General features: G+C 39.6%; 1 protein-coding gene and 7 non-coding genes across 8 annotated transcripts; 2 read left to right on the forward strand and 6 right to left on the reverse strand.

The window, feature by feature from the left end:
* On the reverse strand, positions 1–82 carry trnas-gcu (transfer RNA serine (anticodon GCU)). Its single transcript has one exon. It is a non-coding gene; the product is annotated as a tRNA-Ser (tRNA).
* Positions 83–1,722: 1,640 nt separating this feature from the next.
* On the forward strand, positions 1,723–1,863 carry LOC130224195 (U4 spliceosomal RNA). Its single transcript, XR_008837264.1, has one exon. It is a non-coding gene; the product is annotated as a U4 spliceosomal RNA (small nuclear RNA).
* A 675-nt stretch (positions 1,864–2,538) lies between these two features.
* On the reverse strand, positions 2,539–2,620 carry trnas-gcu (transfer RNA serine (anticodon GCU)). Its single transcript has one exon. It is a non-coding gene; the product is annotated as a tRNA-Ser (tRNA).
* A 179-nt stretch (positions 2,621–2,799) lies between these two features.
* trnas-gcu (transfer RNA serine (anticodon GCU)) lies at positions 2,800–2,881 on the reverse strand. Its single transcript has one exon. It is a non-coding gene; the product is annotated as a tRNA-Ser (tRNA).
* A 1,641-nt stretch (positions 2,882–4,522) lies between these two features.
* On the forward strand, positions 4,523–4,663 carry LOC130224225 (U4 spliceosomal RNA). Its single transcript, XR_008837293.1, has one exon. It is a non-coding gene; the product is annotated as a U4 spliceosomal RNA (small nuclear RNA).
* A 673-nt stretch (positions 4,664–5,336) lies between these two features.
* trnas-gcu (transfer RNA serine (anticodon GCU)) lies at positions 5,337–5,418 on the reverse strand. Its single transcript has one exon. It is a non-coding gene; the product is annotated as a tRNA-Ser (tRNA).
* Positions 5,419–5,597: 179 nt separating this feature from the next.
* Positions 5,598–5,679, reverse strand: trnas-gcu (transfer RNA serine (anticodon GCU)). The gene has a single exon. It is a non-coding gene; the product is annotated as a tRNA-Ser (tRNA).
* A 12,861-nt stretch (positions 5,680–18,540) lies between these two features.
* LOC130222814 (gastrula zinc finger protein XlCGF8.2DB-like) lies at positions 18,541–25,623 on the reverse strand. The gene is made up of 3 exons (XM_056455376.1): positions 25,576–25,623; positions 25,244–25,393; positions 18,541–21,741 (listed from the first exon to the last, which is right to left on the reverse strand). Exons 2-3 carry the CDS (start codon positions 25,326–25,328, stop codon positions 20,768–20,770), a joined length of 1,059 nt encoding a protein of 352 aa, XP_056311351.1. The 5' UTR covers positions 25,329–25,393; positions 25,576–25,623; the 3' UTR covers positions 18,541–20,767.
* Positions 25,624–26,996: the final 1,373 nt, after the last annotated feature.

Genomic DNA, 26,996 nt, shown 5'->3' on the forward strand with positions numbered 1-26,996 from the left:
CGACGAGGATGGGATTCGAACCCACGCGTGCAGAGCACAATGGATTAGCAGTCGATAGCCTTAACCACTCGGCCACCTCGTCACATACGTTGCCACTTTACTGATGGAGGCTGGACTGTGGCACATATGTGTACGTGTATGTTTTTGCAACTATTTTCGTTAAGATGACACTCAATTTTGCCATAACATGCTTCGAAGCACAAAGAGGGTGCAAGTAAGTTACCTTCCATGTAAACACCGGGCTCTCTTAAACGAATGAGCAGGCTGGAATTCGACTCACACATGCAAAGCACAACGAATTAGCAGTTCATCGCCTTAACCACTCAGCCACCTCGCCACGCATATAGGTGCTCTCCTAATGGAGGCTGGACTATGGCATATACGTATGTTTTTGCAGCTATTTTCGCTAAGTATTACATACAATTTTGCCATAAACATCCTTTAAGACGCTGAGAGGTGCAAGTAAGAAACCTTAGACAGAAGCAGTTGCCTCTCTCAAAACAGTGAAACTATGAGGATGGGATTTAAACCAGAACTTGCAGAGTACAACAAACTAACCTGAGCACTCGGCCACCTCTTCACGTGTAAGCACAGCATTGTGCTAGAGAAAGGATTAACTTTTGGGACTCGAATGGATGTTCTTACAGAAAAGATGAAGATAAAGGTTGTCATAAGGAGCTTTATCAGTAGCTCTGATCAGCGCCCCAGAGTTAAGGCTGATTTATACCTCGGCGTCAAGCTCACGCGTATGCTACGGCGCAGCCTACACGTGGTTGCATAGCACCTCGCTGTGGCCGTCGGCGACATTAACGCGCACCTCTTAAAAAATGTAATGCGTACACGTAGCTCTGAGATTGGTCGACTTGGTAGCGCTGACGAGTGTGGGCAGAGGTGAGAGCCGCACGAGCATGAAGCAGCGGGTGTTTAAAAGTGTGGAGTCCCATGAAGGAGCTCTGCATGGAGACTGTTGTTTTGTGTTTACCTTTTAATTAAAGTTGTTGCACGTCCACTGGTTCCTGCCTCAAAATGAGTGAATTTGAGCCACATGCACATTAAGAAAGCGTTCAGAAAAAAACAAAACACCAGCGAAGAAACTCAACACAGAGAAACATAAACACCTACTGCCAGCTAGCGTTTTGGAAGTGTATTGCAGAGCAACAGAAACAGTGCGCAGAAGTTTAAGTGCACGGCTACGCGCAAGGCTTGCGCCGTGGATCACGCTGATCACTTGACACAGAAGTATAAACCAGGCTTTATTGTTCAACATTAACTGCAACATGTTTCTTCTGGTTTTGTTGGAGAGAAACTAGACAGAATGCCTGAGTCTAAAAACGGCAGCATAGCTGACCTTGGATTTCTGTCAAAATATGGTTTCAGTGCCCTTGCATTCTTCATTACCTTACCCCAATCCCTGTACAGCCCAATAAATACATCCCAATCTCATCCCTTTTCTCTGCCGTTCAGCGTTGTGACTCCGCCCCCTTTACCAGATTACCCACAATTCTCTTCTCCCAGATTCACATAAGTAGTGTATACTTTTCTTTCAGTAAAAATGAAACAGTGTATAAGTAATTATTTTTGGACAAATCAAAACCCTGTTCTGCTGACACAGCATGCACTCATTGGTGCCAGAGGGCTGATTGCTGGCAGTTTAAAGTTTGATGCCACCTTGTCGTTGCATGTCCACATTGGTAGACAGAAGAGTTCATAGCTGTTACAGCTGTTCTTTCGCAGAGGCAATATCGTAGCCTATGAGGTCTATCCGAGGCGTGATCATTGCTGGTTGAAAACTTTACCCAATACCTTGCTGAGATGACTTGAAATACAGTCAGCTCTGGCAATTTTTGACAGCCTTTTAGTAGGCTTAATGTTCTGTTGAAAAGGACAGCTGTGCTTCTGTTTCTTTAACATGTTGCAACTTTCTTTGAGCTCCTAAACATGCAGCAGGCTGGATTAACCTGTACCATAACATTTTTCAGAATGCAAGCAGAGTGCGTGTAAGAAACCTTCCATGGAAGCACCAGGCTCTCTAAAATGCTAAAGCAATTGAACGACGAGAATGGGATTTGAACCCACACAGGCGGAGCACAGTGGATTAGCGGTCCATCCCTGCCGGAGGCTGGATTAACTTTGACCATAACATCCTTCAAAATGCTAAGAGGGTGCGAGTAAAACACCTTACACGGAAGCACCGGGCTCTCTTAAACACCAGAGCAAATAAGCAACAAGGATGTGATTCAAACCCACACATGCAGTGCACAATGGATTAGAAGTGCATCACCTTAACTACTCGGCCACCTCATCAGCACAATTGATTAGCAGTGCATCGCCTTAACCCCTCGGCCACCTTGTCACATATGTTCTCGCTTTCCTGATGGAGGCTGGACTGTGGCACATATGTGTATATGTATGTTCTTGCAACTATTTTGCAAAAATATTCTGTAAGATGACATTCAATTTTGCCATAAAATGCTTCGAAGCACGAAGATGGTGCGAGTAAGATAACTTCCCCGGAAGCACCGGGCTCTCTTAAATGAACGACGAGGATGGGATTCGAACCCATGCATGCAGAGCACAATGGATTAGCAGTCCATCGCCTTAACCACTCGGCCACCTCGTCATGCATGTAGCCACTTACCTGATGGGGGCTGGACTTTGGCATATATGTATGTATTTGCAGCTACTTTCGATACAGATGACATTAAATTTTGCAGCAACATCCTTCAAAACGCTAAGAGGGCACGAGTAATACACCTTCCACTGAATTACCGGGATCTCTCAAATGCCAGAACATTTGAGCGACGAGGATGGGATTCGAACCCACGCGTGCAGAGCACAATGGATTAGCAGTCCATCGCCTTAACCACTCGGCCACCTCGTCACATACATTGCCACTTTACTGATGGAGGCTGGACTGTGGCACATATGTGTACGTGTATGTTTTTGCAACTATTTTCGTTAAGATGACACTCAATTTTGCCATAACATGATTCGAAGGACGAAGAGAGTGCAAGTAAGTTACCTTCCACGTAAACACCAGGCTCTCTTAAACGAATGAGCAGGCTGGAATTCGACTCACACATGCAAAGCACAAAGGATTAGCAGTTCATCGCCTTAACCACTCAGCCACCTTGCCACGCATATAGGTGCTCTCCTAATGGAGGCTGGACTATGGGATATACGCATGTTTTTGCAGCTATTTTCGCTAAGTATTACATACAATTTTGCCATAAACATCCTTTAAGACGCTGAGAGGTGCAAGTAAGACACCTTAGACAGAAGCAGTTGCCTCTCTCAAAACAGTGAAACTATGAGAATGGGATTTAAACCAGAACTTGCAGAGTACAACAAACTAACCTAAGCACTCGGCCACCTCTTCACGTGTAAGCACAGCGTTGTGCTAGAGAAAGGATTAACTTTGGGACTCGAATGGATGTTCTTACAGAAAAGATGAAGATAAAGGTTGTCATAAGGAGCTTTATCAGTAGCTCTGATCAGTGCCCTAGAGTTAAGGCTGATTTATACCTCGGCGTCAAGCTCACGCGTATGGTACGGCGCAGCCTACACGTGGTTGAATAGCACCTCGCTGTGGCCGTCGGCGACATTGACGCGCACCTCTTAAAAAATGTAACGCGTACGCGTAGCTCTGAGATTGGTCGACTTGGTAGCGCTGACGAGTGTGGGCGGAGGTGAGAGCCGCACGAGCGTGAAGCAGCGGGTGTTTAAAAGTGTGGAGTCCCATGAAGAAGCTACGCATGGAGACTGTTGTTTTGTGTTTACCTTTTAATTAAAGTTGTTGCACGTCCACTGGTTCCTGCCTCAAAATGAGTGAATTTGAGCCACATGCACATTAAGAAAGCGTTCAGAAAAAAAAACAAAACACCAGCGAAGAAACTCAACACAGAGAAACATAAAAACCTACTGCCAGCTAGCGTTTCGGAAGTGTATTGCAGAACAACAGAAACAGTGCGCAGAAGTATAAGTGCACGGCTACGCGCAAGGCTTGCGCCGTGGATCACGCTGATCACTTGACACAGAAGTATAAACCAGGCTTTATTGTTCAACATTAACTGCAACATGTTTCTTCTGGTTTTGTTGGAGAGAAACTAGACAGAATGCCTGAGTCTAAAAACGGCAGCATAGCTGACCTTGGATTTCTGTCAAAATATGGTTTCAGTGCCCTTGCATTCTTCATTACCTTACCCCAATCCCTGTACAGCCCAATAAATACATCCCAATCTCATCCCTTTTCTCTGCCGTTCAGCGTTGTGACTCCGCCCCCTTTACCAGATTACCCACAATTCTCTTCTCCCAGATTCACATAAGTAGTGTATACTTTTCTTTCAGTAAAAATGAAACAGTGTATAAGTAATTATTTTTGGACAAATCAAAACCCTGTTCTGCTGACACAGCATGCACTCATTGGTGCCAGAGGGCTGATTGCTGGCAGTTTAAAGTTTGATGCCACCTTGTCGTTGCATGTCCACATTGGTAGACAGAAGAGTTCATAGCTGTTACAGCTATGCTTTCGCAGAGGCAATATCGTAGCCTATGAGATCTATCCGAGGCGTGATCATTGCTGGTTGAAAACTTTACCCAATACCTCGCTGAGATGACTTGAAATACAGTCAGCTCTGGCAATTTTTGACAGCCTTTTAGTAGGCTTAATGTCCTGTTGAAAAGGACAGCTGTGCTTGTTTCTTTAACATGTTGCAACTTTCTTTGAGCTCCTAAACATGCAGCAGGCTGGATTAACCTGTACCATAACATTTTTCAGAATGCAAGCAGAGTGCGTGTAAGAAACCTTCCATGGAAGCATCAGGCTCTCTAAAATGCTAAAGCAATTGAACGACGAGAATGGGATTTGAACCCACACAGGCGGAGCACAGTGGATTAGCGGTCCATCCCTGCCGGAGGCTGGATTAACTTTTACCATAACATCCTTCAAAACGCTAAGAGGGTGCGAGTAAAACACCTTCCACGGAAGCACCGGGCTCTCTTAAACACCAGAGCAAATGAGCGACAAGGATGGGATTCAAACCCACACATGCAGTGCATAATGGATTAGAAGTGCATCACCTTTACTACTCGGCCACCTCATCAGCACAATCGATTAGCAGTCCATCGCCCTAACCCCTCAGCCACCTTGTCACATATGTTCTCGCTTTCCTGATGGAGGCTGGACTGTGGCACATATGTGTATATGTATGTTCTTGCAACTATTTTGCAAAAATATTCTGTAAGATGACATTCAATTTTGCCATACCATGCTTCGAAGCACGAAGATGGTGCGAGTAAGATAACTTCCCCGGAAGCACCGGGCTCTCTTAAATGAACGACGAGGATGGGATTCGAACCCATGTATGCAGAGCACAATGGATTAGCAGTCCATCGCCTTAACCACTCGGCCACCTCATCATGCATGTAGCCACTTACCTGATGGGGGCTGGACTTTGGCATATATGTATGTATTTGCAGCTACTTTCGATACAGATGACATTAAATTTTGCAGCAACATCCTTCAAAACGCTAAGAGGGCACGAGTAATAGACCTTCCACTGAATCACCGGGATCTCTCAAAATCCAGAGCATTTGAGCGACGAGGATGGGATTTGAACCCACGCGTGCAGAGCACAATGGATTAGCAGTCCATCGCCTTAACCACTCGGCCACCTCATCACATACATTGACACTTTACTGATGGAGGCTGGACTGTGGCACGTGTATGTTTTTGCAACTATTTTCGGTAAGATGACACTTAGTTTTGCCATAACATGCTTCGAAGCACAAAGAGGGTGCAAGTAAGTTACCTTCCACGTAAACACCGGGCTCTCTTAAACGAATGAGCAGGCTGGAATTCGACTCACACATGCAAAGCACAACGGATTAGCAGTTCATCGCCTTAACCACTCAGCCACCTCGCCGTGCCTATAGGTGCTTTCCTAATGGAGGCTGGACTATGGCATATACGTATGTTTTTGCAGCTATTTTGGCTAAATATTACATACAATTTTGCCATAAACATCCTTTAAGATGCTGAGAGGTGCAAGTAAGAAACCTTAGACAGAAGCAGTTGCCTCTCTCAAAACAGTGAAACTATGAGGATGGGATTTAAACCAGAACTTGCAGAGTACAACATACTAACCTAAGCACTCGGCCACCTCTTCACGTGTAAGCACAGCGTTGTGCTAGAGAAAGGATTAACTTTTGGGACTCGAATGGATGTTCTTACAGAAAAGATGAAGATAAAGGTTGTCATAAGGAGCTTTCATCAGTAGCTCTGATCAGTGCCCCAGAGTTAAGGCTGATTTATACCTCGGCGTCAAGCTCACGTGTATGCTACGGCGCAGCCTACACGTGGTTGCATAGCACCTTGCTATGGCCGTCGGCGACATTGACGCGCACTTCTCAAAAAATGTAACGCGTACGCGTAGCTCTGAGATTGGTCGACTTGGTAGCGCTGACGAGTGTGGGCGGAGGTGAGAGCCGCACGAGCGTGAAGCAGCGGGTGTTTAAAAGTGTGGAGTCCCATGAAGGAGCTCCGCATGGAGACTGTTGTTTTGTGTTTACCTTTTAATTAAAGTTGTTGCACGTCAATTGGTTCCTGCCTCAAAATGAGCGAGTTTGAGCCACATGCACATTAAGGAAGCGTTCAGAAAAAACAAAACACCAGCAAGGAATTTCAACACAGAGAAACATAAACACCTACTGCCAGCTAGCGTTTCGGAAGTGTATTGCAGAGCAACAGAAACAGTGCGCAGAAGTATAAGTGCACGGCTACGCGCAAGGCTTGCGCCGTGGATCACGCTGATCACTTGCCACAGAAGTATAAACCAGGCTTTATTGTTCAACATTAACTGCAACATGTTTCTTCTGGTTTTGTTGGAGAGAAACTAGACAGAATGCCTGAGTCTAAAAACGGCAGCATAGCTGACCTTGGATTTCTGTCTAAATATGGTTTCAGTGCCCTTGCATTCTTCATTACCTTACCCCAATCCCTGTACAGCCCAATAAAAACATCCCAATCTCATCCCTTTTCTCTGCCGTTCAGCATTGTGACTCCACCCCCTTTACCAGATTACCCACAATTCTCTTCTCCCAGATTCACATAAGTAGTGTATACTTTTCTTTCAGTAAAAATGAAACAATGTATGAGTAATTTTTTTGGACAAATCAATACCCTGTTCTGCTGACACAGCATGCACTCATTGATGCCAGAGGGCTGATTGCTGGCAGTTTAAAGTTTGATGCCACCTTGTCATTGCATGTCCAGATTGGTACTGTGCTGGATCGCCTTTATTTAATTACCCTAATTAAACAAAGATAAACCAGGATCCTCCCTTCGCTATATTTCTTAGCTAGAGTTTAGTTAAAGGATCGTCTTTATAATGTTTTTGCAAAAAGAATAAATTAGACTCATACTTTACCACACAGGGTAACTGATGGGTTCTGGAAAATGAAGTCAATGTCCACTCCAGTGAAGATAAGTAATAAATTATACTTTTATTAATAAAATAAAATCCAGTGAAAAAGTAGAATAAACAAAAGACAAATAACAGAAACAAAATCCTTACTTTATCCTCCGTTGAGGATAAAGGCCAACCGACTTCAGTATACAGAAGTCAGAAAGCGCAAAGCTGCTTTGTACATTTCAGCTTTTATACTCATCATGCATAGATAACGATCGAAGCTGGGACAGTGTTGGGAGACAGGTCCCATAAACAATGTTCAGAAACAGAGCATAGATCAATCATAAACACAGGTGCACATCTTAATTAAATTCCACATTCAAAGAGCATATATCATTTAAACAGTGGGAAAATCCCCCGGGAAGACAAATACATAGTCATCCGAGTATAAGTCAATTATTTGGTAGTTATATGCTCAGCCTTCATAGATAGTGTGCCTACACATTCATGCACTAAGAGTTATGTGTTTAAACTGAGTAGCGAGGTCAGCTAGAGGTCCTTCAGTTGGTTTGTTGGTCCTGCGCGCCCTCTTGCGGAGGCGCCTCTCCTTTCTCTTACGCTTGGTTTCTTCATTAAGAGTTGTACTGTTACGCATTGGGATATCAGAATACATCATTGATTTTTTGTGTCTCTTACGATCAATGTCATAAGACCAACCAGGCACAACACCCCCTCTTGACATACTTCGTTGAGACATGAAATAATCATTATCCAATTCATCTAGTACACAAGATCCGTATATACAATGTTCTAGTGGCACAGCCCAACCGTCACTACCAATTAACCATAGATTAAATTTCTTTTCCCTTCTATGGTAAGATAGTTGGACAGTTGGTAAGTCACTCTGTCCCAATGAGGTCAAAAGCCTCCGGCCAATTCTCCTCATCCTCCAGAAACGCCGCCCAGTCAAGGTCAAGTTCGGCAGTTGGTCCCAGGGCAGTCTGAGAATCAGACGATCCTTCAACAGAGTGTTCGGCAGTTTGGAACACATCCATTGGCCCTGCACCCACGCCAAGACTTCGATCTGCGGGTTTGACATAGAGGTTACCACTAGCAGACATAACCCCCATCAACATCTCCCCATTAACCCAATAAGGTTGGACAAAATACTTTGTCCGTCCATGCCCCTTATAAGTAATAATGGGTTTCCATGGCAAAACTGACTGTCCAACAGTACTTATTAAAGTCTGTAATAAAGGCTGTAAGTAATCATCACTCCAACAAAGTATATAATGGATCCTGTTAAAATCTTGCCCACTTAATATAAAACAGTCCATACAACAATGTGTTCGAACACCGTTTATGTGCCAATAAATTTAGCATGTAGTCATTCTGTAATGATTGCAGTCAGGACGTATCCAATTTGAGTCCCCTTCAAAGGGAACCTGCAAACATCATACATGTCATAATTCAATCAAATGTTATTTTAGGAGACAAGTACAACTTTCTGTTTCACTCTCATCACATGAATGGGTTTTAACATTTACTTTGTAAAATCATGTACTAGATTACAATGTTCAAAAACAAATCGTTATTGGTTTGATATACATTGAGTTTTTTCAAAGAGTCCAACAGGAAACTTAAAAAACAAACAAAGATTTTTCTTCTTAAAAAATCTTAAAAAGCATAAAAACCCTAAAAACCCCCTTTACTGATTATCATCGTATCTCGTGCGGAGGTATTGCCATCTTGTTATGATCGAACGAACAAACACACTGCCCATTAATTCGATCATAACTGATATTCTTTCCATTCAGTTGTAAAGTAATAACAGGACTATAAGAAACCATAGTAATTCAATATTATTACCATTTAGTTAATTAGAAATCAATTTACCTGCGCATAGTCTGCTCCCGATACGATGATATCAGAAGTTTCGTGATCATTGTTTAGAGATGCCATCTTTAGGAGTTTAAGCGTTGATAATCAGGAGTTAGTCAACAACCTGCCGTCTTAGTTTTACCTCTGAGCTATAGAAGCGGTATATATTCAGTATAGCGGCCTTGGGCCTTATCAAACGGCAGCATGCTAGTTTGACCCTAATCTCATATATTTTCTCCTGTTGCACAGACAGCGGCAAGCTCCTAATGAGGTACACAGCTTCACAAGCTTCAGTGAGACAGATATGATTAATATCCCTGCAGCTATGCATCCTACAATAATCAGAATTAACTTTATCCATTTCCACCAGGTCATAATAGTTCTTTTAACAATTTCAACTACTGTTCCTGTACCCATGCTAAATATTATGCCTGCATTTTGCAAAGTCTTTTTAATCTTTACAATGGTTGGAATTTCATAATCTTCAATTTCTAATGCTGAAATCCAGTTGTGCACAAAATGCCAATTTGGACCCAAGCTCACACCTTCGATATAGTCATCGACTAATTGAACAATTTTCCTTTTAGGGTTATAAGGTTCAAGAGCAATAATACTACAATGATTTTTAACTTGGTTCTCGTACTTCACCACTAAAGGGAGTACTGACACAAACATTGCATGCCAAGGGATGGAACAGTTAATTTTGTCACACTTATTCCTAATTTTTCCAGTTATGATGGAATAGTTTTCCCAGGAGCAGAAGCTATTCTCTCCCTTTAATAATCTTATTTCTTCTCCTTGTCGAGCATACGGTGGCATATATTTATAAGTCCAATTGTTAAAGATATCTGGATCACACCCTTGCAATTCAGCCCCTATTAGGCTTGCAGTGTTATTCAATCCATCATCTTTATACAAATTCCACTTAAATCCACTGAAGCCCATATTTAAGGTTGATTCACTCTTCCAGGGTTCATCTGTAAGATTTTTATTTGAAACATCGACGTTTCTGGTGAAAATGGTTTTTCTAAAGTTTGCATGGAAAAAACTTAGTTTATTAAATTGATGGCGATAAGCTCCCATGAGCTTATGAATAAAATCAAATTTAATATAAAACTTATTATGCCATAGGCCGTGTATGCTGTCTACCAGTCCCATATGTACCGGGCTTGGCCTAATTTTATATTCCTCGCTCGACAGCATGTCCCATTTGTATACGTATAAAGCTAGAGCCATTCTATATTGTTGATCTGGAATAGACTTAATAAAATCTGTTATTCCACTTTTATTAGCTAATGCTTCAGGTATACCGTGACTGCTATCTAACATCCATGGATGTATTCCTCGATTATCAAGCCAATGGGTTTCGATAAAACATTTTATTGTTTGACAGGTTTCATTTAAAATCCTCTCTTCTCGAAGGCCCTTATATCTCACATAAGCTTTCCATTTGTCAAATATTTCGCTTTCATATTGATCCATTAGATTTTGATCATAAAGTGACTGACCTGATATATAACAATACCAGTATTCTGTTTTAGACAGATCTGTACAATATTTTACCATATTGTGTTGGAAAAAGGCTGCCCATGAATCTGGTTTTAATGATCCATATTTCCTGATGAGAAATTTAGCTCCACTAGAGCCAAAAGGTCTCATTCCTAATTTATAAATGCAATCTCTTTCACTATCACAATATTTTCCTTGGGTCAAATGCGATCTACATGTTACCCATTTAATTTTGTCATAAGGAATTATTGGTTTTGACTTATAGACACCTAATATTAGGTGAGTACTGTTCAAATCGTCAGGCCAATATGTCACATGTCCTTTAGCTCCCGCCATTAACCAATTTGTTAATCTGCGTTTCCTTGATGTGTCATTGCCTTTTTCCGATAATAACCCCACCTTACTTATTCGGCTACTGTTTAGGCCTCTAAGTATTTTATCATTTCTGGGTACAGAAATGGAGTCAGTCATTATCCATTTTTTACTATTTGTCAAATTCTGCCAGCAATGGCCTACTGATTTGCTCAATTCTTTTCCTAATTCTAAACTCCAGACGCTTAGGCTACTTTCATTAGTCCATACTGTCTGATTTTTGTTTAGGATTTCAAGCCCAATCAGTTTTACATGGGTGGCATTTAAAATTATAAGCCGGTCCCATTTAAATATTACTTTGTTATTAATCACACCATTATATTTGGATGGTATTAATAACGCACTTGGGTTTGAATGATTACATACCCAAAATCTGTCGTCAATATTTTTGATGTACGACTTTATCATTGTTCCAAAATCACTACTTTTGTAGGTTTTGTTTTTTACAGCTATTTCTTGATTTGGACATATCCAATGTTCAATTCTCTCAACACGCTTACACACGTGTCGGGTCTCTTCCGTATTTTCAGTTTTTATCTCTAGTCCTGTACAGATGACACCTGTAATGATCAGGAGTAAAGAGCTGGTTATCAGTATACTCATCACAGTATCCTTAACGTGTGACTTTGTACACTTCCGCTTGGCCCTTCCCTCTTGCTCAGGCTCACCTTTCTGCATGCTTTCTGCAACAGAGGACAGAGACAAACATATTTCATATCCTACTCTGTCCCTCGACTACAATTAAAGATCCACCTTTTTAATTTTATTAGTTTATTTCCTTCCTCCATATCTGTTTTATCTATTGATCTATTCAGATAAACATTTACTCCCTGAATACATTCACCAATGCCCAGGTAATTTCCAGTTAAATTTAACAGAATAGTTAAATCTAGAATTTCTATTCTAGACTTATCCTCGTCACTGGGTTCAGGAGTTGTTGATGGATATGGATGTGTGGATCTGATTATCTTGATCTGAGCTTTCCCTTCTTCAAAGGACTGTTGCTTTCCATAAATGGATATGTCTGATTCACAGAAATAGCTTGGCTCTTGTTTTTGCTCGCATACTTTTATGCATTGATTAAATGTCATTTCTTTTGCTGTCATTATTATAGCGTCAGAAAGTTCACATTTAAACCACTTGGTGTCATGCAAGAGCCATATACATGCACCTCCACCGCTTCGCTTGTAGCTAACATGTCTGTGTAACTGCAATTTGATAGCGGTTTCCCACCCTCCTAAATGGGTGAGATAAGTCAGGCCATTACGAAAACTCTCGTTTCCGTTCAAAGACTCCTGTCCCCCCGGTATTCCATCCGGACAAAAGGACAGTTCTCTGAGCCTTTGAGCCATTAATTTTGAATCTGCATTTGTCATTAGGGATATTGGGCTTACTTCCCACATAGTCATTATTCTATTTTCAACTAAGGCCCCTAAGGCCTTTCTGGATTTTCGAGTCATCCATATTTGCTTTTTGCTAATTAACTTTAGGCATTTGCAACTGAATAAACTTTTACATCTATCACAAGATGTAAATTCTTCCCCATCATACATACATCGGCATTCCCTTCCTAGGGCAATAAACCGCTGTTTACATGACTGACAGTTTCGGCATAAACATCCATCCTGCTTTATCTCATATTGTTCGATCTCGACTTTCTGGTGTGATTCTCTGCAATCACCGCAAATGGTGACGTCATGCAGAGCACACGCATCGATATCCCCTGACTCATTCCACCACGGGAAATGAGCCCCTAAACCATGCTGATTTAGCAACTCTGCTTTATTCGGCCTATTTGCATATAAGCCTTCAGCTAGTTTAAACGCTACATTAGGTTTTCCACATACGGCGCAGTCTTCAATCCTATAACTTATAGCTGGACTACCTTGTACACTAATAGATTTTCTTCCCAGAGCTCTGTCATATTCTGGCTTAAGCCATTTTTCAATGGTCAAGTGTCCAGAAAAACCTCTAATAATTCTGATGAAGCCTTTTTGCTTATAAAGAACTTCACTAGACTTGAGGTCACAGGTCAAGTTTCTTTCTGCCATTATTCCGGCTTTTTAATTAGGTCTCTGAGACTCCAAATACCGTTAGCTTCTAATTCGACTGTAGTTTTAGATGGCACGGATATAACTTTATCCTCTGTACCTAAATTTTGTTTAAATCTACGACCTTTTACTCTTTTCTGTATAAAAACTACGTCTCCTACCTTTATCGGAGCCCTGTCTCGTGTCGGGTTTTCCTCCTTTTCAGGTATAGGGACTCTGTAATTTAGAAATTTTAAGCAGTCAATAATCTGCTCGTCCCATTCTTTATTACCGTTCTTTAAAAACCAATTTTTTGCTTCTTTTATCATGCGCTCTGCAATTCCATTACTAGCAGGTTGATATTTCACGGATTTAATCAATTTCGCCCCCGAATTTTTTATAAAGGTCTCAACATCATGTCCCGTAAGATTAGATGCGTTGTCACCTCTGATTCGGTTGGCTATTCCTCTATATTTAAACCACTCTTCCAAGCTTTTAATTACTACTTGTTCCGTAGCACGTTCACATGGATAAATCTGTGTGTAATTGCTCGCATTATCCGTGATTAAAAGAAAATAACAATTTTTCTTTTTAGTTTGAGGTCTAATAGGTCCGGCAAAATCCATACTGATTTCATCATTTTCCTGATCTGTTTTTATAGACCCATAATCATTATTTCGTGAATCTATTGCCTTTCTGCAACTTGGACAGTTCACTTTTATCCTATAGTATTCAGACTTTAAGTTTTGTATATTTAGGCCTAAAGCATGACAATATAGCGCTAAATATTTTGTTGTAGGATGTTTTAATTCTACATGAAGTTTTTCAAGTAAGTCTTTTTGACTTTCCTTTGTGACAGCCCGTACTCTTCGCACATAACTGTCTACTTCCTTATTTCCTATAGCAGCCGTCGTACTCTTGTGTCGTATGGCTGGTTTGATGAAGTACAGTAGGTGTAATTTCTGAGATTAGCTCACCTATTGCTCGCCAGTCGTCGGCTTGTTTTAATGGCTTCCCTTTGGAAGTATTAAAATTATTATTTTTCCATGTACTTAAATGTTCTTCCACAGCTTGGTAAATATAGTCACTATCAGTCACTATAAAACATTTAATGTCGCTCAGCTGCTTCGCTTTTTCTAAAGCTTTTCTAAATGCTTTCACTTCAGCAGCCTGTGCGCTCAACCCTGCCTGTAAACTACCTTTATCTGATTCAGTGACCTTGCGGCCTTTCTTTCGAATCCATGCCCATCTAGTTATTCCCTGCTCGGTCGTACCGTCAGTGTAATAACAAACTTTATTTATGGGCACTTTGGTAGTCTTTTCGGCTTTGGGAATTTTTTCTGATTTAAATTGAAATTGAGTATCGTTTAAAATCAACGACCATTTTGCCCACGTATGACAATGCACACGTTTGTTCTCACTTATAAGGTTTTTAGCCTCTCTGACTATTTGATTTATCCCCTCACCTTTTGCCTTCACTACAATTTGCTGATCTAGTGCGAGGGTTTTCAGCGTTAGCAGTGATTTAGCGAGTGTAGCAAGAAGGTCGCCGCCACTCATGCTTTGCATCTTTCTCTGGTTTGCTGGCTTAGTAGAGGAGATAAAACTCACTGGGTGTTTTTCATTTCCCTCATTATAGAGAATTAATTCAATTTCATCCTCCGTATTAGCTATTTTTACTACTAACGGAGTGGTTTCGTCTCTTCTCACGAGGCGACCACTATTCAAAGCTTCATCTATTAGTTTAGCTTTTATTTCGGATAACTTCTCATTCCAATTTAAAACACCACCTTTAGTTGCATTATAAAGGGGTTTCGCATGTTTAGCATATCCAGGGATTAAATCTCTTACAAAGTTTAATGTACCCAGCATGCTCTGTAATTGTTTTAAACTGGTTATCTTTTTTCCTCTTAATTCCCTCAATTTATTTTCTGTAGTTTGTGAAAGGAATCGTTCATTACCAGTTATTTGAAATCCTAAAAATTCGACATCGTCTTTAGCGATTTCCATCTTTTTATAATTTAACCGGAACCCTTCTTTAGTTAGTCGGCTCAAGGTCTCATCTAATATTTTAAGATGTTCTTCCTCATCATTGGTAACAATTAGAATGTCATCTATGTATACTACAATGGGAAGGCCTTTAAGAATTTCCATCATTATGGCTTGGAAAGCATTCGGAGAATTCTTAAATCCTTGAGGTAAAACATTATATACATACTGTTTATTCTCAAAGGTAAATGCTGTGCGCGCTCTGCTCTCAGGCTTCAGCGGCACAGACCAAAATCCGTTTGCAAGATCTATCTTGGATAATAATTTACCCTCTGGGGCTGCGCCCGTAGCGTCTCTTGCATTAATCAGATATCTTGTATCTGGTACAGTTTGTTTGTTTAATGCATTATAATTCGTTACCAACCTCCACCCCCCATCTGGTTTTGCTACTGCTTGAATAGGGGAATTTGTTGGCGCATTATCAACTTCTTTTATGATACCTTTCTGTTTTAATTCCTCGATAGTAATTTTTATTTCAGGCAACGCGCTTCTATTAATCGGATATTGCCTTTGTGGTGGTGGTATATCCACCCTTTATTTCATATTGCCACCTATCAGATAATTTTCCGCAATCATTCTTACTTCTTGCGGCGTGGCTTTGATATTTTCTTAATATCTCGGTGACTTTAATATGGTTGGCTTTGCTAGTTTCGGCCATTCTCTTTATTTCCTGCTCCAGGTTTATTTGTTTTAACCAGCTTATTTGCTTATTTTGTATTATTGTACTGGCATCTTTCAGTGTCATTAATTTATTAACACCTTTGATAATTTGTAAGTTTTTCCAATCATAAACTTTTTGCGTTTCTATATTGCCTCTAAAGTCTTTAACATTAAACGAGGTTTCAGTTTCTTTGGCTTCTTTAGGCAGCTGACTTACTACCGTAACGTCTGCTCCTGTATCAAGATCAAACATTATTCCCTCATAATTTAGGTTTAAATTCATATCTGCCGTTTCTGTAACCTGTTCAGACATTATGGCCTTTTTTCCTGGAGTCAGGCAGCCCTATTCTTCTCGATATCGGGATACATTTTTGTTACTGTTAACAACTTTCTCGTTGTTTTTAACTTCTTTAGTCTTATTTTTTGATTTCGGCTGCTTCTTCTTATTTCTTTTATCGATTAATTCCTGTCTCTGCCCTGGGGTCATTTTTTCCCAGCTCTCTTTAGAGACATAATCACTTTCTCCAGATTTTTGTTTAAAATCTGATTTATGGAATTTATTCTTAATTTTGGTTTTCTCCTGAACTGATTTTTGATTTCTCTCTGCAGCCGCAGCGTCTGCTCTCTGTCTCTGCTGCCTGTTTTTTCGTGCGGGCGGGGCTCTCAGAGCTCTCTGAGCTGCAGCCCTCTGTGGCTGAATTCTTTGTTTCTCAGTGATTAGCTTTCGCTTTCTTTCCCATCTGATGGCAAAATTAGATAATTCCACCCAGGTGGTTTCTGGCCCTAAGAGCTTCGCTTCTGCTAATCCCGGTACTAATTCTGTCACCTCTTGGAGCTCTTATCAGCGCATACACTGATTCGACTCTACCCTGTCTATCAAGACAATATACGGGTAAACTCCAATTGATTTGATCAGTTCAGCTCGCCCAATTCTTTTCGTCATCTGGGCTTTTGCCCAGTATAGTGACTAGTTGTAACCTCACGGTAGCTGTTGCAATTTTTTTATTATTATTATTATTATTTTTTACGCGTGTGATGTACAATCATTGCTTCAATCAGGTCGTCAGCATCAGCATGGCTTTATAGAGTTCGCCCATTCTGACTATTTCCTGAGCTCTTTCCATTACCGTTGCTTCAGGTGGAAAGGTTATTTGTGTTAGCGCGTACAGGGCTCGTTCTCTCAGTTCGCTAACGGCCTGAGATGATTTTTCTTTCTGTTTGCTTCCGCTAACATTACAGACTTTTGAACGGAAAGTTCGCCTTCAGAGGAGCATGCCGCTTCGGAGCTGTCTGTCTCACTCGACGCACTGGGTAGCGGGGTATTCTGCCTCATTTTTCCCTCAGTGATTAACTGCCTGCTTCTATTCTCTTGAAAGCCACCTTTAGCAAAGTGTTTTCGTATTTTATGAACCATTCCTAGTTTAAGGTTTTGTTTGCTCGACGGGTTTTTTGTCCGCCAGTTTACGGATCATATCGAGTCTGGCTTTCTTAATATATCAGTTCATCCTAACATCTCGCCTGCAGTACGAGATATTAGCCGAAGCTAGATATATTATCTCAGCCTTCTCTTTTTTTCTGAGTCCCACCTTGTTTAGGTGAACTTTGGACCCATGTAGGAGACTAATTATTGAACTCCCTGTCTACAAAAAGCGACTATCTATATGGGCTGGAGCCCTTCTCTTTTTGGAGATTGCTCTAGCATTTTTTCTGCCTCATTCTGTCTCTTGTTTGTGAAACACTATCACCTTCTGATGACAAGTCTGTGTTCGGTTTAGCTAGTCTATGAGCCCTAGCTATGTAATTTATGAACTCTTTTTAGCCCTCTCCTTTTTTCCTTGCACTTCATTATACGGCGTGCTTGTGATCTCTCCCCGCGCAGGGGAACCCTTTCTTCATCATCGGTCTCTGTCTCTCTCCTCTTTATCTGTCTCTCTCCTCTTTATCTGTCTCTCTCCTCTTTATCCGAGGGGAGAATATAACTTCTGGTTTGTACTGGGTACCTTTATTAATATGGTTACCAGACTAACCTGGTTTTTCATTCTCCGATTCTGCATAGAATTAAGGATTTACAGTCGTGTTTTTATTTAACACTTTTATCCTGCCTCTGAATCGCTCTGGATATTGTGCGGGGCTTTTGTGATTATGTAGAATTACATCTGCTTGTTCACCGGTGCCCATTGCCTTGTCTATGGCGTCGCACAATTCCTGCCAGTTCTTTTTTTGGATCATTTACGCCTATGTAAACGCAATTACCTATTGTACGCAATTCAGTTGAAACATGCAAAGGATTCTCCTTTTTACGCAGTTTCAACTCCTTATTTGAGATCAGATGGATTTGTATGACAGAAGTTGCAGTCATTTTTGTATAGAATATAGATCCTTCTTTAGGTCTATGTGCACTTTATTCTATACCTATTTTGAGAGATCTTTTTCGGGCGTCCCCTACTTTTCTCTCTTTTTTTCTAATTATATTTCTTTTTTGCAAAATATTAAAGTTCCTCGCCTGGGGCCTCCATGTGCTGGATCGCCTTTATTTAATTACCCTAATTAAACAAAGATAAACCAGGATCCTCCCTTCGCTATATTTCTTAGCTAGAGTTTAGTTAAAGGATCGTCTTTATAATGTTTTTGCAAAAAGAATAAATTAGACTCATACTTTACCACACAGGGTAACTTGATGGGTTCTGGAAAATGAAGTCAATGTCCACTCCAGTGAAGATAAGTAATAAAATATACTTTTATTAATAAAATAAAATCCAGTGAAAAAGTAGAATAAACAAAAGACAAATAACAGAAACAAAATCCTTACTTTATCCTCCGTTGAGGATAAAGGGCAACCGACTTCAGTATACAGAAGTCAGAAAGCGCAAAGCTGCTTTGTACATTTCAGCTTTTATACTCATCATGCATAGATAACGATCGAAGCTGGGACAGTGTTGGGAGACAGGTCCCATAAACAATGTTCAGAAACAGAACATAGATCAATCATAAACACAGGTGCACATCTTAATTAAATTCCACATTCAAAGAGCATATATCATTTAAACAGTGGGAAAATCCCCCGGGAAGACAAATACATAGTCACCCGAGTATAAGTCAATTATTTGGCAGTTATATGCTCAGCCTTCATAGATAGTGTGCCTACACATTCATGCACTAAGAGTTATGTGTTTAAACTGAGTAGCGAGGTCAGCTAGAGGTCCTTCAGTTGGTTTGTTGGTCCTGCGCGCCCTCTGGCGGAGGCGCCTTTCCTTTCTCTTACGCTTGGTTTCTTCATTAAGAGTTGTGCTGTTACGCATTGGGATATCAGAATACATCATTGATTTTTTGTGTCTCTTACGATTAATGTCATAAGACCAACCAGGCACAACAATGGGCGTATCTTTAAAGGCAACCAGTTGTCTACAGAAAGTTTAATTGTCTTCATAAAGAAAACTTGTTTCTTTTCTCAAATTAGTCCATCAAAATAAATGTGTAGTGTTTTGAAACCAAAGTCTTCATTTGTTACCCACAAAACATCAAGATTTGATCAAGTCAAAATCTCATAATCTGACAAAAATCTGATCTGTCGTAACTAACAAATAACATTGTGTAGTCTGAACAGGTCTTTAGGGAGTCTGATGGTCGGTCACTGTCATCGGCAAGTTCACACCACACGAGTTTAGCCAGACTTTCATTCGCCAACAAGTTTTGTGAAATTGCAGACAAAAGCCAAAATTGGAGGCAAATCAGTGTTTGTTCACGCAAGTGACAAACAATGTGACTGATCAAAAACACCATCTAAGGGTGTAGGACAGTGTTCCCTGCATCTCCCCAAACATTTTCTCCTCCCCAATCTTTCTAATTTTCTTTTCAGCGCCGGGCAAGTGTGCAATGTGCACAAATATAGTTATTGGTTCATAATAACTTGAAACACATAGTCAGATTTTGCTGTATTTGGCTTAACCGTTCTTGGGTGACTCCCCAATGTGTAGATGACTCTAATACATAAAATAAGTAAGCTGACCAAAGTTCTTACAAGGAGAACACTTTATTGAAGACAATGAATAGTGCAGTTCCTCAGCAGTGAACTCGACGGTCTTCAAGTAACTTAACTCAAAGTACAGTCTGTGAGACACTACTTTATAACAAAGGATGTAACCCCCCGGAGATTACCCAACTGCTTTGGTTGGGTCCTGTAGTTCCTGTAGGTCATTTGGTTCAAACCTTTTCAGATGCTGATACTTGTTTGCATATGAAACAAGCCACACAGTCTATCAACATATAGAGTTATTTTGCGTTCTTGCAGTCCGGTAGCAACTTTCACAACCTGGTACTGGGCTGTGAGCCCTGATCTACACTACAAAACAGTTGTCAAGGGTTTTCATTTTCAGTAACTTGATATGTATACAAGAGTTAACACTTGTTTGGCATGTTGTCCCGGGGGAGAGCCCTAAGCTCAAAAGATCTGCGAGCCCTCGGCTCCCTCTCATAAGCAGGGCAAGAGGGGAGTTTGAGCTCAGATAGATCTCGATGAACTCCCCCGACTTGTTTCTGTTCTAATGACAGAAATGGTTAATAGACAGGGATGGCTAAAGGGAGATATACGGCTTATTAAGAGCTTGACCATTGTGATAATTTAGAATGTTGTGGTCTGTGGGAGCTTGTGGGCTAGCTTCGGTTGTATATCTCTTTCCACACTGAGAAGATGCAAACGGCTTCTCTCCGGTGTGACTTATGTAGTAATAAAGTGCGTTTTTACATATGAAGCTTTTACAACACTCGGTAAGGTGTCTCTCTAGTATGAATACTTATGTGGATGTCAAGATCTTGTTTTTGAGAAAAACTTTTCCTACATTCTCTCTTTGTTGTGAATTCTCATGTGGACTTCAAAGGTGCCATTTTTCTCAAAACTTTTTCCACACTGAGGGCAAGAGTAGACTTCTCCCCAGTGTGAATTCTCCTGTGTACTGCAAAGTGTCCTGAATTATAGAAGCTTTTTCCACACTGTTGGCATGTGTACGGCCTCTCTCCAGTATGAATTCTCATGTGGGTTTTTAAGCCTTGTGTATAACTAAAATTCTTTCCACACTGTTCGCAGGTGTAAGGTTTCTCCCTAGTGTGAACTCTCATGTGAACAACAAGGTTTGACTTTTTACTGAAAGTCTTTCTACACTGTTTGCAGCTGAAAGGCTTCTCTCCAGTGTGAATTCTCATGTGCAGTGCAAGGTTTCTTGCATCATTGAAGCTTTTTCCACATTGTTTGCATGTGTATGGCCTCACCCCAGTGTGAATTCTCATGTGCACTGCAAAGTGTCCTGAATTATAAAAGCTTTTTCCACACTCTTGGCATGTAAACGGCCTCTCTCCTGTATGAATTCTCATGTGGGTTTTAAAGCCTTGTGTATAACCAAAACTCTTTCCACACTGTTTGCAGGTGTAAGGTTTCTCCCTAGTGTGAACTCTCATGTGAACATCAAGGTTTGGCTTTTGACTGAAACTCTTTCTACACTGTGTACAGCTGAAAGGCTTCTCTCCAGTGTGAATTCTCATGTGGGTTTTAAAGCCTTGTATATAACCAAAACTCTTTCCACACTGTTCGCAGGTGTAAGGTTTCTCTCCAGTGTGAACTCTCATGTGAACATCAAGGTTTGACTTTTGACTGAAACTCTTTCTACACTGTGTACAGCTGAAATTACACCTAGATTTGGATTTCCGAAGTCTTCTGCGTGATGAAGTCTTTTTATTCAGTGTGGGTTTTTCATCAGTCGTTATCTCTTGTGGTTTCTCAAACTGCTGTTTCTCTTCCATTTCATTCGGTTGATGAGTCTCTTCTTTCAGCACCATCAGGTCTGAAAAAAAAAGTTAGCTTTAGTATAAAGGCCCAAAGCAACAAGCATGAAATGGATGTTTCACCCACAAATTAAAATGACCTTACCATTTACTCTCCGTCATGTGGTTTTAAACATTTCCTTTTTTTGGAACACAAAGTAAGCCAGATTTTTTTCAAAATATATTTTTTGTGTTCAACAGGATCAAGAAACTCATAAAGGTTTAAAACCACATGAGGAAGAATAAATGGTGAGGCTAAAATGGTGAGGCTATTTTTATTTCTACATCAACTATCCCTTTAAAGAGTTCCTATTATGAACCTTTTTTTACAAGATGTAAGAGGTTTTGGCTTAAATTCAGATCATATACCTTGCAGAATATTTAAATTTGGGGGTCAGAAGAAAACCAAGCTCTTTTTGTGCCTGTGGCTTTAAATGCAGTTGATCAAATGCACTCGCTCTAGATCAGTGGTTCCCAACCTTTTTGCCTAAGACCCCCTTTTCCCCTGGAAAATATTTTAAGGCCCCCCACATTTAATATTATCGATCGTATAGGTTTGCAGTAATGATGAAAATTTTTTTTTTTTTTAAACGGTATGTTTATTAGTATCTCTAGATATGTTTTGTGGACAAATAATAGCCTAATGTAAAATATAAAAGCAAAACATTAGTAGGCCATTTGTAAATGATAAACATAAGCCTTTGAATTGGCCCTATTTAAATTCAATAACAAAAATATCAGTCTTCACACTGGTGTATAAGGGAAAAAATAATATAGGCTACTACAATTTAAAACTTGTATGTTATTTGTTATGCTCTGTCAATTAGTGTGAGGATTGCTGCGAGGCGAATCAGTGAGACTTTTTTGTGGTCCTCAACCTTTTTATCACAGAGGAGCGGTCAACGATTGACAATTTTACCTGACAAGGGTGGGTGGGGCTTTCACAGGTTGCTAGGCGACCATCAACAGTTTTCTTAGAAGATGACAAGCTGACAAAACACTGCTGTCGCTCTGATAGAAGTTTTATTCATGGAGAAAATTGCAAAGCACTGCAGTGTTTTTATGTTCTATGTTTGTCTGAGAAAATTAGTCTTACCGAAATGTGAATATTCCATACAAGCTGAAGCTGATCTCTCAATTGTTGTCAAGTGACTTGCGTTGCGCTCGTGGCCCAGGGTTCATTGGTGCGAGCGCGTCACGCCACTTGTGCGCGCAAGCCGCGCACCTCCATAGGAAACAACAACAAACTTTTCAAACTCTAGAAATACGCAATATGCGAACGGCCCCTAAAAGGCCGCCATCATTTGCGATCTCCATCAGTTGATCTTCTTCCACAGCCATAGTGGATGCACTTGATTTGTTGACTAATGGGTTGCGAATCCATTCCTTGGCAGTTCGTGGGTCTTTCACTGGGCATTTTCCCTTTAGTAAAAAGCTTTCCAAAGACGTCCATTTCTTACTCATTTTGCTGCTTGTGGGTTCAATTTGGGCGCTCAAGTGATCGAGATGTAACCAAGAAAATACGGTCATTTTTCAAAATAAAAGACTTTTCAAAATAAAAGATTGTTCAGACTCATATAATAAATAAAACGGAAATAATTAACGATTTATTGTGCGGCCCGGTACCAATTGATCCATGGACAGGTGGTTGAGGACCACCGAGCTATAGGGATAAAATGAACATGATCATTCTCCTAATTATCCACTGCTAAGATTTTTTTTTTTAATATTTACACGACGCCCCACAAAGCTCACTGAGGCCCCCTTGTGGGCCGGGACCCCCCTGTTGGGAAGCGCTGCTCTAGATTACTCACGTTGTGTTTCCTCATGTGTATCTTCCACTCCATTTAAACATTTTTAACTTGCTAGCAAGTACGCATAACACATGCTTATATTTGTGAGTTTGCATTATTGTATATAACTTATGCAAATGTACTGGGTACTGGGTTGCAGCTGGAAGGGCATCTGCTGTTTAAAACATATGCTGGATAAGTTAGTGGTTCATTCTGCTGTGGCAACTTCTGATGAATAAAGGGACTAAGCCGAAGGAAAATGAATGAATGAACTTGTGCAAATACTTAATGCCACATTTGCTGTAAACTGGAGTGATGAGATGACATACTTTGCTACTTGTTTTCATTCAGTTGTACTTTTGCCTTTGTTTTCTTGCCTTTGTGCATGTCCTGAGGCTTAGCTGAAGAGCTACGTTGTGACATTTTATAAAACCGACAAGATGCAGAAATGCCATCTAAAAAGGTTATCTGCTGTGTGTCCAATCAGGGACAGTGATAACATAAATATACAAATAATAATGTTAATGAAAACCCATGATTATTTTATAACCCCTAGGGGCTGTTTCATAAAAGTGGTTTAGAAAAGCGGGGATTAAAAGTCAAAAACCTGACTTCAGTGAGCCGAACTAAACGTCCATACTTAATTTGGTTCCATAACAGCAAGTTAAAGATCATTTGCTCTAACTAATCTGAATTCAGTTGAAATAATCTAGATAACTGCTTGTGCACGTTACTGTTGTGAAACCCTGAAGGTCAAGTACGAATGCATCGATTATGTTGTGTGCTACCATGTTAACTATGATGAAAGAAAGAGCTCTGAAATGAGACAGCAATGTTCACAGCGAGTGAGCAGCATTTGATTTTTGAGTTCAAATATATAATCATTTAAACAATCAAAAACTATGGCTTGCACCAAAGCAAAAAAAGAAGGCTAACAGGAAATTGCATATATATATATATATATATATATATATATATATATATATATATATATATATATATATATATATATATATATATTAAAAAGGCCATTATTTAGGCCTATTAATGTTCAGTTAAATATTTGTCACAATACATTGGTATATGTGCTTGCGTGCGTGAGAGAGAATATGCACTTACTGCCAATTGTTAATGCAGGAAAAGTTAATGCATTGCAGGCTCACTGTAACATTCAAAATGTACTTAACATCAGCACATTAAGTTTAAGATAATGACTACAAAGAGCTGTGCACACACAAGCAGTGGGATTTTTTATAGAAGAAAAACATATAAGGTAGAAAAACATGAACAAAGAAAAATGGAGACTTGTTTATAAAAGATTTAAGACCTACAACACAATATTTCAGTTAATTTAAGACTTTTTAAGGTCTAAAAATTGAGTCTTCTATGAGAATACTGTAGGTCAAATATTGTCAGCTCAGTTAAACCTTTTTCATTTATTGTTTTTAATTATTTTATATAGCACCAGTTCTCAAGGACACTTTACAAACAGTTGGAGAACAAGAAAGCAATAACCTTAAGAAGGTAGAGAAAATGGGAGACTAATAATACATAAAATGAAAGACGAAAGAAACTCATTCCTGTCTTTCAATGAGTGCTTATGTGCATTTAGGAGAACTAGGCAGCACACTCAGGACTGCAAGGTGGATTTAATTTAAAATTCTTATTATTAAAATTTATCTGAATGAGGATCAATTGACTGAGTTGGTCTTTGAGAATGAAAACTAACCTGTTTGTTCCTGCAGATCTTCATGTTTGACTCTGAATGTTTCTTCAATCTTCACATCTTCACTCTCCTCTTTAATAAACGCCATCTTTATAACAGTGTGGAGATCAGTCGCTTCAGCAGGAGTTTTTCTCTGTGTTTGGACACTTTATCCTGTTTAAAATGAACAAAACAATAAAATTATCCTGTTTAAAATAAATAAAACAATGAACAGAAACAAAATAACTTCTCTTCAACACTTGCTTCAACAGTTTCTTCTATTGAGAGTAATTAACAAAAAGAAATTTGAAACTTTAATTTATTCGGTTTATATCTGTAAACGCTTTAAAACAAACCTTTCTCCAGTTGAATCACAGCGCTGAAGCGGCGCCGCGTGATGACGTCACACACCACGCCAAAATAAAAGTCTTTTTTGTTTAGCTTTTTTGCCATTTACTGTTGCAGTCATGACTTATTGATTCATTTGTCCCATGTTTTTACTTTACACTACATCTGCTCTCTCTCTCTCTCTCGCTCTCATATAATACAGGGAAAACACAGAAATAAATAAAATAAATAAAGATTAATAAAATAAAAAATAGATTAATAAAAATAAAAGTAGATAAATAAAAATAAAAGTAGATTAAAAAATATGAATAAAAATAAAAATAGGTTAATGAAAATAAAAAGATTAATAAAAAATATATTTTAAAAAATAGAATAATAAAAATAAAAAATAGATTAGATCTCTCTTTCTCTCTCTCTCTCTCTCTCTCTCTCTCTCTCTCTCACAAACACACACTTCAGTATTTAAAGTTGATCAAAACTTTTAATCTAAACATTTTAAGAAAAATTTGAGAAGCTTTTTAATCCAGTTCATGACTTGCATGTCTACAACACATTACTTCCTATTAATATGTGAATATGACCTCTTCTTGTCTATTTCTACAACTATAGGCCTATATAGGGTTTCTTTTTTATATGAATTGTCATCTCTTATTATCTTTGTTCCACGTTTCCTGCCATTCTTTAGCAATATCTTCAGTAATAATATTTAAATTACCTTTACTTACAGAAGCATTAAAAGGGTAGTTCACATAAAAATTACAATTCTGTCATTTCCTCATCCTCTACTTGTTCCAAACCTGTTTTAGTTTCTTCTGCTGAATGCAAATAAAGAGAATACAGGAGCAAAAACAGCCACTATATGGTTTAACAGTTCCTACTTTGGCTACTTTTTTCAACATTTTCTTGCACACAAAATGTTCTTGGAACTCGATTACAGTTGAACCACTAAAGTCACACGCAAACTCCACACAGAAATGCCAACTGACCCAGCTGAGGCTCAAACCAGCGACCTTCTTACTATGAGGTGATCGTGCTACCCACTGCTCCACTGTGACGCTTTACATGTGTAATTATTTGAGGTGTTAAACTGGTATTGGTGAAGAACTATGCTTACAAATGGTTGTTATTTTTTAAACATGTGAAAAGGCACCATTCAGATGTAATGATCGTAATGATTTGGGCAATCAAGCATGTATTGTTATAGACATCTTTGCTTATTTGTCTTAAGAGATGTAAGGTAAATACTGTTCATGTAATATGCTTTAGGCTATCAAGTTGGTATCGGCATGAACAGCTATACCTGTTATCAGGTTTCTTATGTGTAAAACGGTCCTATTCAGTTAATGGTCTGGCCTATTAGGAAGCTATTAATAAAGATGATTGCACATGATGATCCTTTATTTAATTGAATATGTGACACAAGTATTTA

This window comes from Danio aesculapii, chromosome 4 (assembly GCF_903798145.1).
Source record: "Danio aesculapii chromosome 4, fDanAes4.1, whole genome shotgun sequence".
NCBI lineage: Eukaryota > Metazoa > Chordata > Actinopteri > Cypriniformes > Danionidae > Danio > Danio aesculapii.